The sequence below is a fragment of the Acanthochromis polyacanthus genome, chromosome 4 (assembly GCF_021347895.1).
Source record: "Acanthochromis polyacanthus isolate Apoly-LR-REF ecotype Palm Island chromosome 4, KAUST_Apoly_ChrSc, whole genome shotgun sequence".
Lineage (NCBI taxonomy): Eukaryota > Metazoa > Chordata > Actinopteri > Pomacentridae > Acanthochromis > Acanthochromis polyacanthus.
In genome coordinates this window covers 44,149,943-44,166,812 of record NC_067116.1, presented here as the reverse complement: position 1 = coordinate 44,166,812, position 16,870 = coordinate 44,149,943, and the positions used below count along the sequence as shown (strand labels likewise).

At 40.3% G+C, this 16,870-nt stretch overlaps 1 protein-coding gene across 9 annotated transcripts in view; it reads left to right on the top strand.

Annotated features, from left to right (window-relative positions):
• Window positions 1–16,870, top strand: part of LOC110958899 (voltage-dependent R-type calcium channel subunit alpha-1E) — a 177,605-nt gene that overhangs the window by 67,375 nt on the left and 93,360 nt on the right. For all 9 annotated transcript variants that reach the window (XR_007941400.1, XM_051947196.1, XM_051947195.1 and 6 more), the window contains exons 3-5: window positions 2,108–2,374; window positions 11,958–12,063; window positions 13,108–13,247. Coding sequence is in view for 8 of the 9 variants with exons in the window: in XM_051947196.1 (XP_051803156.1) it covers window positions 2,108–2,374; window positions 11,958–12,063; window positions 13,108–13,247 (513 nt within the window). In the remaining variant the exon portion in view is untranslated. The remainder of the gene's footprint in view (window positions 1–2,107; window positions 2,375–11,957; window positions 12,064–13,107; window positions 13,248–16,870) is intronic.

Here is a 16,870-nt window from a genome sequence, read left to right as displayed (position 1 = left end):
CGTCTGAGCAGCGGATGTCAGCGGATCTGATGTTCTATTTTTAATGCCTATAATGTGTTGGAGCTCTAATGAGTAGGAGGCCTCACATCATTGATCACTGCCTTCGTCATGCTAAACCCCCATCAGTGCCGCTGCCGTGGTTAGCTCTCTCCTGTGGTTCCTCCTTCCGTCGTCTTTCTCAGCTCGTGATGGTTTCCGCTGGAGTTTTATTTGCGACCTGCGAGGCCTTTTGAGGACAAAGGCTGACATTTAGCTGTACGTCTTGTCTCATATCTTTCAGGGCCTTTTAGAGCCACAGCACCTCATTTAGAGGGTGAAAGGGATGTAATTCTACATCATCAGAAAGTGTCACTCTGGGTCATTTCAGGCACAACAGGAGGAATATGTGTTCAGTTTTTGTGCTCCACTTTACCATCGTATCAAAATATTTAAAAACTGGCTTACCAAGCATGATAAACTTCAGATTCTACTGATGTTAGAAGCCTTAAGATTGGATGAAATGTCGGCCAAAAGCTCTATTTTTAGTAGGAAATATGGATACTTTCATACATTTACAGTTTCAGGACCTTTCTGCAGCCATAGTGCCACCTTTGTTTGTCAAAATTTGCACTTTATTCTGTAATTAAAAATGCGTCCTCTGCTGAAGCCTTTCAATCATGTGGCTCTACTGGAAACTATTCTGTCTGTACTCACCAAATTTCATGGCTGTGGGAGTTTTATTTCTGGAGATATTGAACCCTTAAAATGGCTTTTGGGTAATATGTTTGTTTTTTTCGAGGCTGAAAATAGAAAAATTCCCAGGTCTGAAAAGACATGAATTTTCTATTTTCTAAACGTTAACAAAACAGGGAAGCAAAATGAGAATATGGTGTAAACTATGATAAATACACCATTTTTCTCTCCTGTAAACAGCTACTTTTAGACTTATTAAGCATTTTTAGGCTGTTTTTTTGAGCCAAAATGCCATCATTCTCCGGCTCTCCAGTGGGAATATTCTCTGTTTAACTCCTTCAGTGTGTAAATCCTGCAGGCAGCAGATCAGATCATCTCCAGCTCCTCCTCACCATCATGACTCCATGAGCAGCTTCTGAACCTGTAATTAGCCAGAGCCCCTCAGCTCACAACAGGTGTCCGCTCTCCTCCACGTCTGAAGCGTGACCAGCATCCACTGAGCTCTTCTGAGGCGTGACCGTGCAGGTTGAAGCCTCACAGGTCGGGATGAATCCCACAGAGTGACTCCTCAGATGGCAGCTGACCAGCAGCCTGCTCGGATCTGCATGATCAGACCGCGGCTGTGCGCGTTTTCAGACAAACAAAGTCAGCCTATAGGTTAGTTTTTGGATTATAAACCAACACGGAAGCTGCTGAATGTGTTGCAGAAGGAGGGTTTATTGACTGTGTGCGCGCATGGTGACCTGCTCGGGTTGGACAGAGGTGAGGAAGGTGTCGCATTAGGAGGCAGCTTGTTGTGCTGGAGCCGCCTGATTCCACACTGCGGGCAAACAGGAGACGCTTCTGCTGCAGACAAGACAGAGGACTGAGGATTTTTTCTTTTGGTGTTGACATGTCGCTTTGTTCTGGGAGGGAAAATGTGGAAAATACCAAAGTAGTTTTTTTTTTCTCTTTTTTTCCGTGGCGCTGTTCCGCAGACAGGAGTGATGTGCTCTGAATCAGTCAGTGGACTGTCGCTGGTTTAGTGGAACCTCCATGGATCAGGATGCTCTCCTGACCGAGGATGGCTGAAGACGTGACCTGTTGCAGCCTTTCTCTCACATTTTAGTGCTTTTTTTGTGGATAAAACGGAGCGAAATGATTTTAAGGCGAGGGTTGATTCAGTGAAGAAGAGTTGAATTACTTTTATTTTGGATTTGTGTCCTTTTTACGCACGTGAAAATAAGAGAAAATCGGAGCTTTGACTTGGCCTCTCGCTTCCTCGACTGTTTGAAGTTGTGTTTTTGAGAATAAACCTCGATGATGGACTGAATCTGGTTCGAATTTCGCCGCCGCCACACCGAGCGCAGCACCGCGCCCTGCTTTCCAGGAGCGTCTAACCTCCTTTTCCTTCCCTTTATTCCCCCCCTCTCCTTCCCCGTGTGGGTTCTGACAGAATGGCCCGCTTCGGAGACGACGTCCCGGGCTTGTTGAGCTCCGGGGATGGAGGCTCGGAGCGCAACCGTAACCGCGATGGAGCCGCCGTGTCCACAGGTGGCATCTCCCCAGCCTTCAAGCAGACCAAAGCGCAGCGAGCCCGCACCATGGCCCTGTACAACCCCATCCCGGTCCGGGAGAACTGCTTCACCGTCAACAGGTCGCTCTTCATCTTCGGGGAGGACAACGTGGTCAGGAAGTACGCCAAGAAGATCACTGAGTGGCCATATCCTTTTATGTCTGCTGCACAGTGTTCATGTCATAAAGCACAGAGAGGTGAGTAAAGCGCTGATTTTTCATCCACAGTTTGTTTGTGGCCCCAAAATCTAAACACGTCCCTCTCATGTCTCCACAAATGTGCACAAATCCACAGAAAATAAAGAGTTTTTTTTTTCTCTGCAGTGGAGAATGAACAGCATATTTCAGCACCATGGACAGCACACATGGAGGAAATTCATCTATTAGCACAAACAAACAATCCTTGTTTGGCTGATTTTAGTTATAAATAACTTTTTCCTTCATTAAAATGCAATAATTAAGAGACCAGAACACTCTGACACTTTACAGGAATTAAAGGAACTAGTGTCTGATATCATAAAACAAGCACAAAGGTAGAATTTTCTGTCATACTCGAGGATCAATTTGGCATTTTCTACATCAAGAATCCACAAGTGGCTGAAATTACAGTCAGTTTTAACTTCATAGACACAAACTGCTGCAGAAAGTGTCGATAGAAAGTGGATTAGAGCTCCAGAGTTTCTCTCTTTATGGTTTCTGTCATCATTAAGTCATGAGGAGCTGCTGTTTTCATCATATTTACCGTTTCTGCTGATGAGTTACAGCAGGTTTATCAGACTCAACTGGAGCTGCAGGTGAAATGAAAGTGATCTGCAGTTACTTTGACATTGAAGTTAGTGTATAGATTATTCTTGAGCAGAAATGCCAAACATTTTCAGGTTTTGAGGACTCGCTGCTTTGCTTGCCTGTAAACTAAATATTTCTGGGTTTGATTGGATGAAATGAGACATTTTCTTGGATTTTTGGGAGTATTTCACACTGAGTTTCCACCACTATCAGTCCTCAGATAACAGAGTTACCCACATCTGTGTTACGGCTTGTGCTACACTGTAAAAAAAAAAAGCAGAGAAAATTACAATATGTAAAAATACAGATTTTTGATGCAAACAGTATTGATCATTTTGGCCTTTTTTCAGGATTAACATGTAAATGAATACATTTTCCTGTAATTTTGATAAATATTATCTTAAACTGAGCAAAACGTTCCCGAATATACTTTTTTTTGCATTTTTTGAATAACTAAAAATATATGTAAAATAGTACTTTATGTAAATTTAAGTACAGTAATTAAAAAAAAGGAACTTTACAGTCAAACATTATAAAAAGAATTACTATCTGAAAAAAGTACAGATTTTTGTTGTATAATTTTATCCACCAGAGTGAGAATGTGTGAGTGAATGAATAATGGATCCGTTGTGAAGCACTTTGAGTGTCTAGAACAGCGCTGTATAAATCTAATCCATTATTATTATTGTTATTATTATGTTTTTGTTGGATTAACATCTAAATCAGTATGTTTTCTGGGATTTTACAAGTTGAAAATCTGTGAAACGGCAGTAGACAGTTTTTCTTAAAAAACACAGTTAAAAGCATTCATTTTTTACAGTGCAACACATTAATTTCCATTTGTGCCGTGACCTAAAGGATTATTCGCTGCTTCCTCACACTTCCTCCTGCTTTACGGAAAGAGGTGAGGCTGTTGTCTCGCCCGTTGCCGATGACAACGGCACACAAATGTCCGTCGGTGTGGTGTTTGTGCTGCTGTGGAGCTCACCAGGTGTCCCGGCCAGGTGTGGCCTCCTCGCCCGCCATTGTTCTGCTTCATTCAGCAGCTTCCTGACTGACTGACTGAACCGCTGCTGCTGCTTTTAAAAGCCCAGAATGAGTCGCTGCTGTTGTTGCTTTCTCCTGGTTTTTAGACTTCATGGACGTGATTAAATACATAAAAAAACAGATTTCAATCAAAAGGCTTCATGCGTGTTATCATATTACAGACATTCCAGCCTCCAGAGGTTGGGTTATTACTGATCATAATGCAGCAGGAATATGGTTGAAATGAAACTCTTTAGTGAGCAGAAGGAAAACGGCCAGACTGAATAACCTCCAGGTTAATGTGCTCTCGTGGAGGGAGTGTCTTATTACATCTACCGAGCTCCACTGTATCTGATTAACAGACATTAACAGGAATTATATGTAATGATGTCTGATCGCTGTGTCTTGTGCCATTACGACCGGTCGTTACTCACCGAGTCAAAGTATATTCTAATGTTTGCTAATATGGTTTTGAAGAGTGTAAAGCTGAGCCGAGCGACGTCGCGTTCCGGTCAGTACCCAGTCTGGGATGAGGGTGAGGATACACTTTAAACGCAAAAACACACTTTTGAACACATCAGTACACATTTTTGTTTTAGTTAGCCACTTTGATTCGCTTAAATGATGCCCAGCGACCAAAAAAATGTTCAAATATTTGCTAAATGTTGCTAATGCTAGGCTAAACTCTAAACATAGCAGCTCCATGGTGTACAAAAAATCAGTATTATAGGTAAAAAATCAAGTCAAATTTAGCCAAAAAGCACATAGAAAACCAAAGGAGTTGAGCCAAAGATGCACACGTTAAACACAAATAAGCAGTTTTAAACACATAAGTACACATATTTGTCTTAGTTAGCCTCTTTGATTCGCTAAAATGATGCCCAGTGACCAAAAAAGTGTTTAGATATTTGCTAAATGCTAAATGCTAAACATGGCAGCTCCACGCTGTAAAATAAATGAATAAAAGATAATAAAATGATATGAATGTCGTAGAAATCTGCTGTATCGTTAAACTCAAAAAGCACAAATCACTTTGCTGAGTTGTTTGCATATTTACTGTTGAATAAAATATGAAGAATACCAGCTTTTCTAACCAGAAATTCCCTTTATTGGTCAGTTTATATAACCCTGTGATGAGTTTCCAGATCATTTAAAACTACAGAGTCCTTCTTCTAAAGAATAAAAACCTTCTAAGGGTGTGAATACATCTTATGAGGTTTACGTCAGACTTGAACCTTTTGACTTTTTAGTCAGATTTTCCAGATTTATGCTGAAGTTCATGAAAGTTAATCTACTAGCATGAAAACAGCAAAGACACATGAACATGAAATGAACAAATGGATGATAAATGCTAGCCTAAGAGCTACAACACATTAAGAGATGACGTCAGGAAAAGAAAATGACTTAAAGTGAATGTCCTGCTGTAAAAATTAGATTTGAAAAGAGCAAACTGTGCTTTAAGGTTGAGAGCACATAAAAACACGTTACCCACACACATGTAGCCGCTCAAATCGTGTAAAACTCACACCGGTCTATGCAGAGAATCGCTCACGTATGCACACGCGATCTCTGCAGGACGTCTAGTAAAGGTCAACCTTGTGTTTGGAGCACAACGTGCCGCTGTCACCTCGCCACAAGAGGCTCTTTTTATTCTCTCCGAGCGCTCAATTAACGGCAGCGGATCAATTCAGGAATTATCCACAGGCCTGGATAGGGTTCGGTGTTTGTATGTGGGCTCTGGAGAGCAGCAAGTTTTCGTTTTTATTCGAGTACGCCTCTCTGTGTAAGCAGTTAAATGTTCCGTCTGAGCCTGCCTGCAGCCGATGGAGGCCTGGCATGGAAGAGGCAGAGCTAATGAAGATGTGAGTTGAGTAAGGACTGGCAGCTGCTCCTCCTGTCTGATCCCCACTGGGAGCCCCTGCAGCGGGAAGTTTCCCATCGAGAAGGTACACTTCTAAATAATTGATAGTTGGATTTAATCAGTTGTTTCATCAGCGGTGCAAACAGAAATTATCCTGCGAGAGCCGGTTAGCAGGCTGTGAGTTGAGCTACTGGTGTGTTTTTGTGATACATTAGGAGTTAAAATATACAGACTGATAAATTAAAAGTGCATCATGTTGTAAATTATTGGCCTCCAGAGTCAGCTTAAAGTTGAAGGAGACCATTCATTTCCTTCTAACTAAATTGCATCCTTGCATGACAAATGGAAACAGAGAATTAGCACGGAAATGACCCCAGCGTCTCCAGTGTAGTTGTGGTCCTGTTCTCTTTTTCTTTTCTAAGTTTTCTTTTCCACTGACTGCCTGCTTTTTTTTTTTTTGCTTTTTTTTTTTTTAACTTCTTTAACCCTCCAGACTCCAACAGTTTCTGGGCGTCCTTCACCTCTATGGAAACAGCACAACCATGAACAGAAGAGTAGAGAACACAGAAATGAATCATAAAAAGAAGAAAAAACCAAAGCTGAATCCCTTTAATTATTGAGCTTTGCAAAAATGCAAAAACATGTACAAAATTGTGTCAACCTAGACGCCTCACTACATATGTAGTTTCTTTCTACACTTGTCTTCTATCTGCTCTGTGCAGACACAACCTGCAGTTCAGCTGAAAAGTCCTTGAATTTTTGCCATGTCACTGTTGGTCACATTTGAGCTACTCATTGCTTGACGTTTGTACTGAGGATTGAATAATTTTTTGATTTTTTTCCTTATTTTGTTAATGCAAACGGTTTGTGTTTGGCGCATTATTAAATGAGACATGTAGTCTGTGATTTTGATGAAGCATCAGGATTTAATGTTCTCCTAAGGTCCATCAGAAAGTTGAAGATCAGCTGATTCTGGGTGTTTTGGCAGAGAAATGGTGTAATTTTGGTGATTTAAAAAAAAAAAAAACTTGCCTCTTACACCTGTCAGCAGGTTTTGGCGTTCAGAGCTGATTTCTAAAGTGAAATTAGATCAAAAACCTCCACACAGTTTCACAGAACCAATAGGCTGGCCGTTTGTCCATCTACTGCTTTGTTTCCTAACAGAGAGGAGGTTTGGGCTCACTTAGAAATGTCCTTATTGTTGAAAGAACAACATTTTTTCAATGAAGATAACATTAAATGGATGATAAATCCAGTGTAGACATTGTTCATGTGCAAAATGACTGTTCGAGGTGGAAACGGCTGATTTTTAATGGAATATCTCCATAGGGGTACAGAGGAACATTTCCAGCAACCATCACTCCTGTGTTCTAATGCTACATTGTGTTAGCTAATGGTGCTGAAAGGCTCATTGATGAGTAGAAAACCCTTGTGCTGTTATGTTAGCACATGGATAAAAGTGGGAGTTTTAATGGAGAACATGGAATTGCCTGAATGACCCCAAACTTTTTAAACAGTACCGCATCTGTAAGGAATGAAGGCTGTATGTAAACACAGCTGACTGAACTACGGCCGCATTTATCCTCCAGACTGATGGACTGGAGGTGAAGTGAAGCTGAGACAGATGCAGGGGTCAGTTTAATCCATTCATCTGACTGCAGCTTCAATCTTACATGCATGTTAACAACAATGCAGTTGAGATTTAACTCCTAGTGTGTCAGTGTGTTTATTTCCCAACGCTCAAATCATGTTAATTTCCCTCCAAATGCAGATTACACCTCCAGCTTTCCTCCTGTTTGTGTATTTAACGCAGCCCTCTGCCTCCACACACACACTTACAAACACACACACACACTCAGAAAACTCACAGGTTTCCAATAAGCCGGGCTCAGATGCCTGTGATTCATTTTGATTTTCACCTCGGCGCAATAACAATCACAGGGATCAGACTCTGGTCTTGAGCGTATTCGCGGATACGCAGGGCATCACGCTCCGTCTCCGTGTCTATTTTTACACGCATGTTTGAGGGATGGAGGCAGACTGCCAGCGTCACTGTGACTCACGGTCGCTCACGAGACGCCTGCTGCTGCCGGAGTCCTGATCAGCATCCAGAGCAGCAGCGAGGATGCAGACACTTGTTGAGCAGCTTGGAGGGAAATCCAGGTTGAATGTTTCAGTGTTGATCAAAGAGGATTCATTAAAACGTCTGGAGGAAGAGTCGGAGAACGTCTTGCATCTGCCGTTTAGAGACTGTGAGGTGTTTAAGGCTGAAGAAGTCAGATGCTCAGCGACTGATTTAGCCCGTAAATTTACAGTTTTTGTGTTAGTTTCACTGCGCTCAAGCTCTAAATCTGACATTATGCTGCTTGCTCATGACTAAACACACAGAATTAGCTGAATTTAGTGCAACATTTAGCGGCTGCACGGTCACAATGCTTCCCTCAGGTGTTGTCAGAGAGCAAAATTCAACTTGCAGTAGCTAAAACAAGCTTTTTTTCAAGGTAAAGTTTCACCAAAAGGGAAAGAATTTCTTTTCTTTTTTAGATCCTGAGGTGGTCAGTCGTGGTTTCTGTTGCTTCTAAGCTGGATTATTGCAGTTAGATGTTTGTCAGCATGGCTCTAATAATACTGGTTGCAGTTGGTGCAAGATGCTGCAGTTTGGCCACTAAGTGCACATAAACAGGAGCATATTTCACCTGCCCTGGCATCCGTGTTTTAGCTACCAATGCAGTGTATTACCTGTAAAATATTACTTGTTTAGCAGAACCTGTTGCGCTCTTAAATCCAACATAAACCAGAATCTGTTGCTGTTTCTGGATCCAGACTACCACTAAAAATAGATTTGGCTTTTCCAGTAGCTAAACTTTAACCCTCCTGTTGTCCTCATTTCCTTGACTGAAAATGTTTTTAAAATTCAGCAAAAAAAAATTCCCTAAATTTCTGAAAATTTGCAAAACCTTCAAGAAGAAAATTCCAATTATTCCTTAAAAGTTTTATTTTAAAAAAAATCCCCCAAATTGGGCAAGAAAATTCTTGCAAATATTTTCAAAAAATGAGTAAAAATCTTCCAAATAAATTCTTTAAATATCCAAAGTGATTTTGTACATATCAGTAAAAATTCTAATGTTTTCTTTAAGAAAATTCACATAAAAATCAACCAAAATCCAGCGAAATTTGCTGAATTTTGGTTGATTTTTTTTTTTGAATGTTCTTCAGAAAAATTTAACATTTTATTTTTTCCGCCAAAAAATGTTCAAAGATTTCCCAAATATGTTGAAAATGTGGACATCAGAAGTTTCACCATGAGAATTTTTACCCCCCACACATTTTCAAACTTTAAAACGGGTCAATTTTGACCCGCAGGACGACACGAGGGTTAAAACAGCCCCCTCTAATATCAGTGCTTTAAATCTCACTGGCAGTTTATGAATATAAGTGAAAAACTTTTTCTATTTTAGATGCAGTTCCAGTCCTAGAATTCATCTCACGATGATTTGGACTGTTCTTGTGCTAATTGCTTTATCATTTATTGGTTCTTACATGGTTTTTAATTTGGTTTAATTGTTCTATTTGTGTGCTGTTGTGGATGTTTTAGTGTTTAACCCTTCAAACCGCAGGAAGTTTGTTTTTTTTTTTAGACGTTTTTACTCGCTGTGGGCTCGTTTTTCACTACACCTCTGTTAGATTTGCAGATTATTTATTATACAAACATTACGGGGAAAAACAAACCAAGTTGACTGAAAGGAGAATAGAAAGAAAGACTGCTTCAGAATGAATTACTATTGTTAAAATCTGCCCTCACAAGTTTAACATGCTTTTAAAGTTGAAAATATTTGTCATATAAAATGCACTTTTTTTATGTAAGCACAACAGATATGTTAAAGGGCTTTAATTAGTTAAACACTGTGTTTAAAACTTGGACGGGATCTTTAAATTTATGAACGAGTTAATAGAAGTTTTATATCTAGAGAGGCGATCAGTAATGATAAAATATGCAAATGGAGAGAAAACAACGATCACAAGAAGACTGAAATTCCGCTAAAAACAAATCTGAAAGCATCACTTTTACTTTGTGTAGTTACATTTTCACTAATGTGGAACAGCAGAGCTTTTGTTTCCTGAGCTGCCGGTTCTTTGCCTCATGTTGTTTGTATTTAGGATCGGTTAGCCGCTGAAATTAGCGTCGCTCAGATACCACCAGTGATCCAGTTCAGCTGCCCGGTAGCCGTCTTGTTGCATTGACTTTTGGCTGCAGGAGAAGCCTGTTGCCGTGGATACGTCTCTCCTCCCTCTTTCTGTCTTCATTTTCCTCCTCTTCCCTACATCTCCCCTCCTTCCTCCGGTTAGTTGAGGTGTGGTCGCTGCTGACAGATTTACATGTGATGCCAGTCGTTGTCAGAAGATGCACTTCAGCTGGAAAAAAAAAAAAAAAAACCTCTAGCTTGTGTTTGTGCTTTCCTTTTCCAGCTCATCCTCTCCTGCTTTTGTTTTCCTAAAAATCCACTGAGTCAGCCGCTGGTGCAGCCCAGGTTTGAGTTAGAACCCTGCAGGCTGGTGGGAGTGAGATTTTATTTGCTCTGTTCATTTATCTTCTCATCACTCGCATGTCCCTGAGTAACCCTGCTGGATGCGGCTGCCAGCGCGCCATCGATCTGTCCGTCCGCTGTCGGTCTTATTCGGTCTCATTGCCTCCTCCTCACCTGTTTCGCAAGCCTCTGACTCTCTATTTCAGCCTCATCCTCTCCTCCACTGATCAGCCCTCATCCCTCTTATCGCTTCCTTCCCTGTTATCTCTGCCTCCCCCTTTCCTCGGCTCTCCTCTCTGCAGATTTAAGCTCCTTTCCCTGCTCTCCTGCACACATAGAGGCGACTGCCCACGCACAGCATTAGATAAAGAGTGCATTGCTTCGGCTCGGTTTGGCCCACGGAGCGGCTGGAGTCAAACCAGCGACCGGAGCGGGTCTCAGTGCTGTTTACGAGATCACGTCTCGGGCCTCCTCTCTCATGATCCTGATAATAAGGATCATGAGATTCTGCTGCTGTTCGTGTCTGTCGGCTGCAGCTGACCTCAGATGAGGCTGTGTCTCAGACGCTGCCAGGTTAACCCTCCTGTCCTCATTTACAGGCACCAAAATGTTGTTTCCTTGTCTGAAAAAATCCAAAATTTCTGTAAAAAAAAAAAATTCCCCAAATTTCTGAAAATTTGCAAAACCTTCAGGAAGAAAATTACAATAATTCCTTAAAAGTTTCCCTTAAAGTTTTATTTTAAAAAAAATTGTGGCAAGAAAATTCTTGTAAATATTTTCAAGAAATGAGTAAAAGTCCTCCCAAAAAATCCTAAAAATATCTAAAGTGATTACATACATATCAGTAAAACTTCTAATATTTTCTTTAAGAACAGTCACACACACACAAAAAAAAATCAACCAAAATCCAGTGAGTTTCGCTTGATTTTTTTTTTTTTTTAATTTTTTTTTTTTTTTGTAAATGTTCTGAGCCCTCGTGTCGTCCTGTGGGTCAAATTTGACCTGTTTTAAAGTTTGAAAATGTGGGGAAAAATATATTTTCCCATTGAAACTTCTGATTTTGGTGGAAAAAAAATGTTTCTTTCAGAAGATTCATATAACAATGAAAACACAGCGAAATTCTCTGGATTTTGGTTGAAGCAGGAGAACCTCATAAAACCTTTGGGATTCTACACCCGACCCTAACCCTCACTCGAAAAACCCCTTAAAGAAAGGTTTTGCGAGGTTTTGTTTCTATTTTGTCGTCTTTTTTTACCCTCAAACATGAGCGGAATGTAAGACAATGCTGCAGATAAAATGGAGAGTTTTTTGTATTGAGGCAAAAAGGAGATTTTCATTAGAGCCGTGAGTCATTTGATCTCAAATCTTTCTGCAGAACGTCAGATAGAATCCTGATTTCCCCAAATATCATCCATCTTTCTATAGGGCTGTTTCATTTGATTTGTTGACAATGACACAAATATGGAAAATCACAAGCATTGCTCACTGAGTTATCATCAAACGGCAACATTGTCCTTAACTCTGCTCTTCACTCCCTTCGAGTACATGATCCTGGCCACCATCATCGCCAACTGCATCGTCTTGGCTCTGGAGCAGCACCTTCCTGGAGAGGACAAGACGCCCATGTCCAAGAGGCTGGTGAGTTTCTGAAAACAAACGCACTTTAGCAATCTGCTGCCTGGTTCAGATGAGGAAAAGCAAAGTGTGCTCTAAGATGTTTGCAGCAGACGAAGACAGCTGCTGCCTGAGGCTTTTAAAATTATTCAGATTAACTTTTACGTTGCAGAGGACACTACTGACAAGCTTGTGGAAGTTATAATGCCGAGATATTTAAAAGTTTTTGTTCAACCTTCGTGTTGGCCTGTGGATCAAAATTGACCCGTTTAAAAGTTTGAAAATGTGGAAAAGAATAAATGTTTTCACAGTGTAACTTCTGATGTCCACATTTTGAACATTTTGGGGAAATCTTTGAATATTTTTTGGTGGAAAAAAAAAAATTTTTTTAGATGTTTCTTAAGAACATTAACAAAAAAATCAACCAAAATCCAAAAATGTTTTAAAAATTCAGCAAAAAAATTCCCTAAATTTCAGAAAATTTGCAAAACCTTCAAGAAGAAAATTCCAATAATTCCTTAAAAGTTTTATTTTAAAAAATCCCCCAAATTGGGCAAGAAAATTCTTATAAATATTCGCAAAAAATGAGTAAAAATCTTCCGAATAAATTCTTAAAATATCTAAAGTGATTTTGTATGTATCAGTAAAAATTCTAACATTTTCTTAAGAACATTCACATAAAAATCAACCAAATCCAGCGAATTTCACTGGATTTGGTTGATTTTTTTGTGAATGTTCTTAAGAAATATTAAGTTTTACTGATATATATGTAATCATTTTAGATATTTTTAGGATTTTTGTAGGATTTTTACTCATTTTTTGAAAATATTTACAAGAATTTTCTTTCCACATTTGGGGGATTTTTTTTTTTTAATAAAACTTTTAAGGAATTATTGGAATTTTCTTCTTGAAGGTTTTGCAAATTTTCACAAATTTGGGGAATTGTTTTGCATAATTTTTGGATTTTTTTTGTAGGCAAGGAAACAATATTTTGGTGCCTGTAAATGAGGACAGCAGGAGGGTTAACAGTTTTGCTGATTTCTGTGTTTTTCTCTGCACTAACAACAGGAGAAGACTGAACCCTACTTCATCGGGATGTTCTGCTTCGAGGCCGGGATCAAGATCATCGCGCTGGGCTTCGTGTTTCACAAAGGCTCCTACCTCAGGAATGGATGGAACGTCATGGACTTCATCGTGGTCCTCAGTGGGTGAGTCCAGCAGCGTGTTCGTGTGTGGGAGCAGAGCTGTGAAACAGGATCAGCAGCATGCATGGAAACGGATGGAGAACACAGTGTTCTTGGCTCTTATTAGCAGCTTTATTGCTTTTCTTCACGGTTTTTGTAGCAGGTTTGGTTGCACGCGTTTGACAGGCTGCTTCCTTGTTGGTTGTGTTTGTTGGAAATCTGTCTTTTTCTAAGAGAAAGGAACACAGGAAGCCAGTTTAGTTGAGCTTTGACCTTACATAGTATCAGTGGTGAAATAAATCTGATTTTTATCATATGTAGCTACAGTTGGTTTATTTGAACGTCCATCCTGCTGTATGCATTTCATTTAAGGTGAACAGAACATGCAATTGACACATAAATCGAGTTGAAGAGGTAAAAGCTGCTGGTATCTACAGTTTACAAAAAATGTGTTTAAATGTCTAAGTATATTGCAAAAATAGAAATAATGAAAAGCATGAGGGAGGTGTGTTTGGGTCCTGGTGGGTCAGGATTACTGATTTTATTTAGGGCTGCAACTAACAACGTGTCGACTAATCGTCTGAGCACGATACGTCATCAAAAGCGGAAGTGAGCGCGCAATGCAACAGAAATCAGCGTCTGACGGGAGCGCGGAACACGGACGGACATCGGCGCTGCATCGTGCATGTATTATGTATGTACGATACAGCGTGGACATCCGCGATCTATCGTAAACATGAATGTCAGCGTTTACTATACAGCTGTATCTAAACGCGGACATCCAGCGTGCATACATAATACATGCACGATGCAGCGCCGATGTCCGTCCGTGTTCCACGCTCCAGTCAGACGCTGATTTCTGTTGCATTGCGCGCTCACTTCCGCTTTTGATGACGTAACGTGCTCAGACGATTAGTCGACGCGTCGTTAGTTGCAGCCCTACTTTTATTGCACAGTTAAGTTGAATTGTGTTGTGGACCTGTCGTATCATAGATAAAACCATCAATAACTATCAGTGAGGCTGATTTTCCCGTTTCTAAAACCACCTCACAGTCACCCAGGTGTTTACTTCATTTCTAGCTTGGAAAAGAGTCACATGAGACCGAGTTTGTTATAGAAGTTGTTCATGAAGATTTCTGTGCAACAAGATGTGGGGCAGCAGCGATTTTTTTTTTGGCTGAAAAAGACTTTTAGCCCAACAAAGGTGACAAAAGACACCATCCTGCTTGTTTATTTCACTGCTTTGAGCTGGAGGAACTGGTTCTATTTAACGTGTTTGAATATCCAGTGTTGAATCTGTATTTAAAGACACGACAATGATGGGTCACAACATTAAACCGTCCTTCTTGGACTCCAAACACTGATCAGGAACCAAGATGTAAGCAGCAGAGATGATAGAAGTTGAGAGATGGAGCTCGTTTTCTCAGCACATCCTCATCGATTCTGGGCATTTTTAGGCCAAGTTAACAGATTTCATCCTCAAACCTTTCTTGAAGTGTGTCAGGACACACTCTCCTGCTGAACGTAGTCTCACTTTTGCAGTCGATTCTCCAGAAAATAAAGGTCTGGCTGCACCTCAGTATCAGTCTGCTGTGGGGAGACAAAACACTCTGGCCTGTTTGGATTTTCTTTAAACCAACCAGTTGTTTTGGGAGTAGTTAAAAGAAGGATTTGGCTCTGATGTTTCAATGAAATAATGACGGCTGGAATGAGTTCTGTCATTAAAATGGATGATCAACGAAAAACTAGCAGAGCTGCCTTCGTGAACAATCTAAATCCTCTGAAAAACTTTAAAAACGAATGGCCAGCAGCAGATTTATACCCACAAAGTACATCTGGTGAGTCAGACTGTGGTGTTTGGATGCTCATCTGTGTCACTAAATGCAAAAATTCAAGAAAATCTTCATCTGAATCTATAAATGGGAGCAAAATATACAAATATAATGCACTAATTATCAGACCACCAGCTGTTTTCTTTTATAAACTCTACACAACAGGTCAATATTTAGAATTTCACTTCAATTTTACACGCACTATCTACACTTCTGCACCTTCTAACTTTGTATTAATTTGCTAAACCTACACGTTTACGTACAGCTGCACCTTTTTTGTAATTTTTGCGCTGCTTGTAGACATGTTTTTTCTTAAATGTTGACCAGTGTGCACTATCTGGTTGTTCAGCATCAGTTAGACAATTGTTTTTATAGTTCTTAATATACCAAGTCTTTAAAAGAATAACCTTTCCCACTTGCACAATATTTATTCTGCTAGCTGTTTATATTTCATATTTAGAAGAGAATAGAATAGAATAGCCACTTTATTGCCAACCAGAGCATACACTGGTTTTGCACATCAGACTGAAATTTCGTTGCAAAAAGCTCACCATCGGATTGATAAAGAAAATGAAAGAATAAAAAAGCTTTCACATTTGCACATTTCTTTAAAAAAAAATGTCTGATTTGTGAATGCGGGCTGCTGCTTATTTGACAGAAAAGGAATTCTGTTTGATTCTATGGTGGTTCGGTAGTTACAGCATCTTCTAAAAGACACAGAAACATCTTCTAATAATTCAATGTGTTCAGTATTCTCCTCTCTGATCCACATTAAGATGCTGCCATCAAAGGCAGAGTTTGCAAACACGGATGTAAACAAGCTGGATTTGGTATTCCGAGGAAAAGAAAAAAAATCAGCTTTGTAAATGTTTAATGAAGAAATGAAGGGAAAATTATGCACTCGGTGTGTTTTTTTTTCGACCCCAAGAGGACAAACAGTGAGTTTTGTTGAATGAGTGCAAACATAAATTATCATAAACTTCTACGAGGCTGCTGCTGTTAGAAAACCTCTCTGGATCAACCTGAGCTGCAGCTGTGGACGGTTTCCAGGCTGTAAAGCAGAACTTCGGCCTGTTGACCGATTACATGGCAGTTAAAGACCCAGAGGGAGGCTAACGTTCGACGCCAGGTGTTGTATTGAAGCGCTTTCTCCACAGAGGAAGGTGCATCGTCAGAGCAGAGAGGCGAAATGCTTTCAGAGGAGGAGCAGGTTGACCTCGACACCTGTCTGTCTTCTCACTCGCATGAATGAAATATTAATCAGCTCACGAGTACAAAGGGTAGCAGACGGGGTTCTTAGAGAATTCTACATGATTCTGGCTGCTTAATTATTGACGAGGCCGGCTCGGGCTTCTTAACGAAACTCCTCTCGCTGCTGGAGAGAGGAAGGATGTGAGGCTGTGTTGATCAGCTGCGAGGATGTTCAACCAGACAGCGAGCTTCTGTGGAGGTTTCATTAAAACACAGACGCACGCTGATGCTCTTCTCCGACCTCACCTGCCTGAAAGGAAACGGATAAGAAAAGACCGAAGGCTGCAGAGGCTCTTTGCCTTCCTGCGAGCTCCGAGCATGAAGGCAATGTTTACTGATGTGACGGTTTCTTCTAAAACTGAGGTCAGTTGGAGCAAAGATTGAAAAAAGCAGTCCTCATTTTTGATGAGAAGAAGTTAAATACATCAGATAAACAGAAGCAAAGGGTCATTACATTTCATGGTAAAAAGACCAAATCTGATGTTTTTCCCTCGGAATGAGCGGATTTTTAAAAAATGTTCAATAACTTTAGTGGGGTTTTTGTAGCCATGCAAAGTTTTAGCG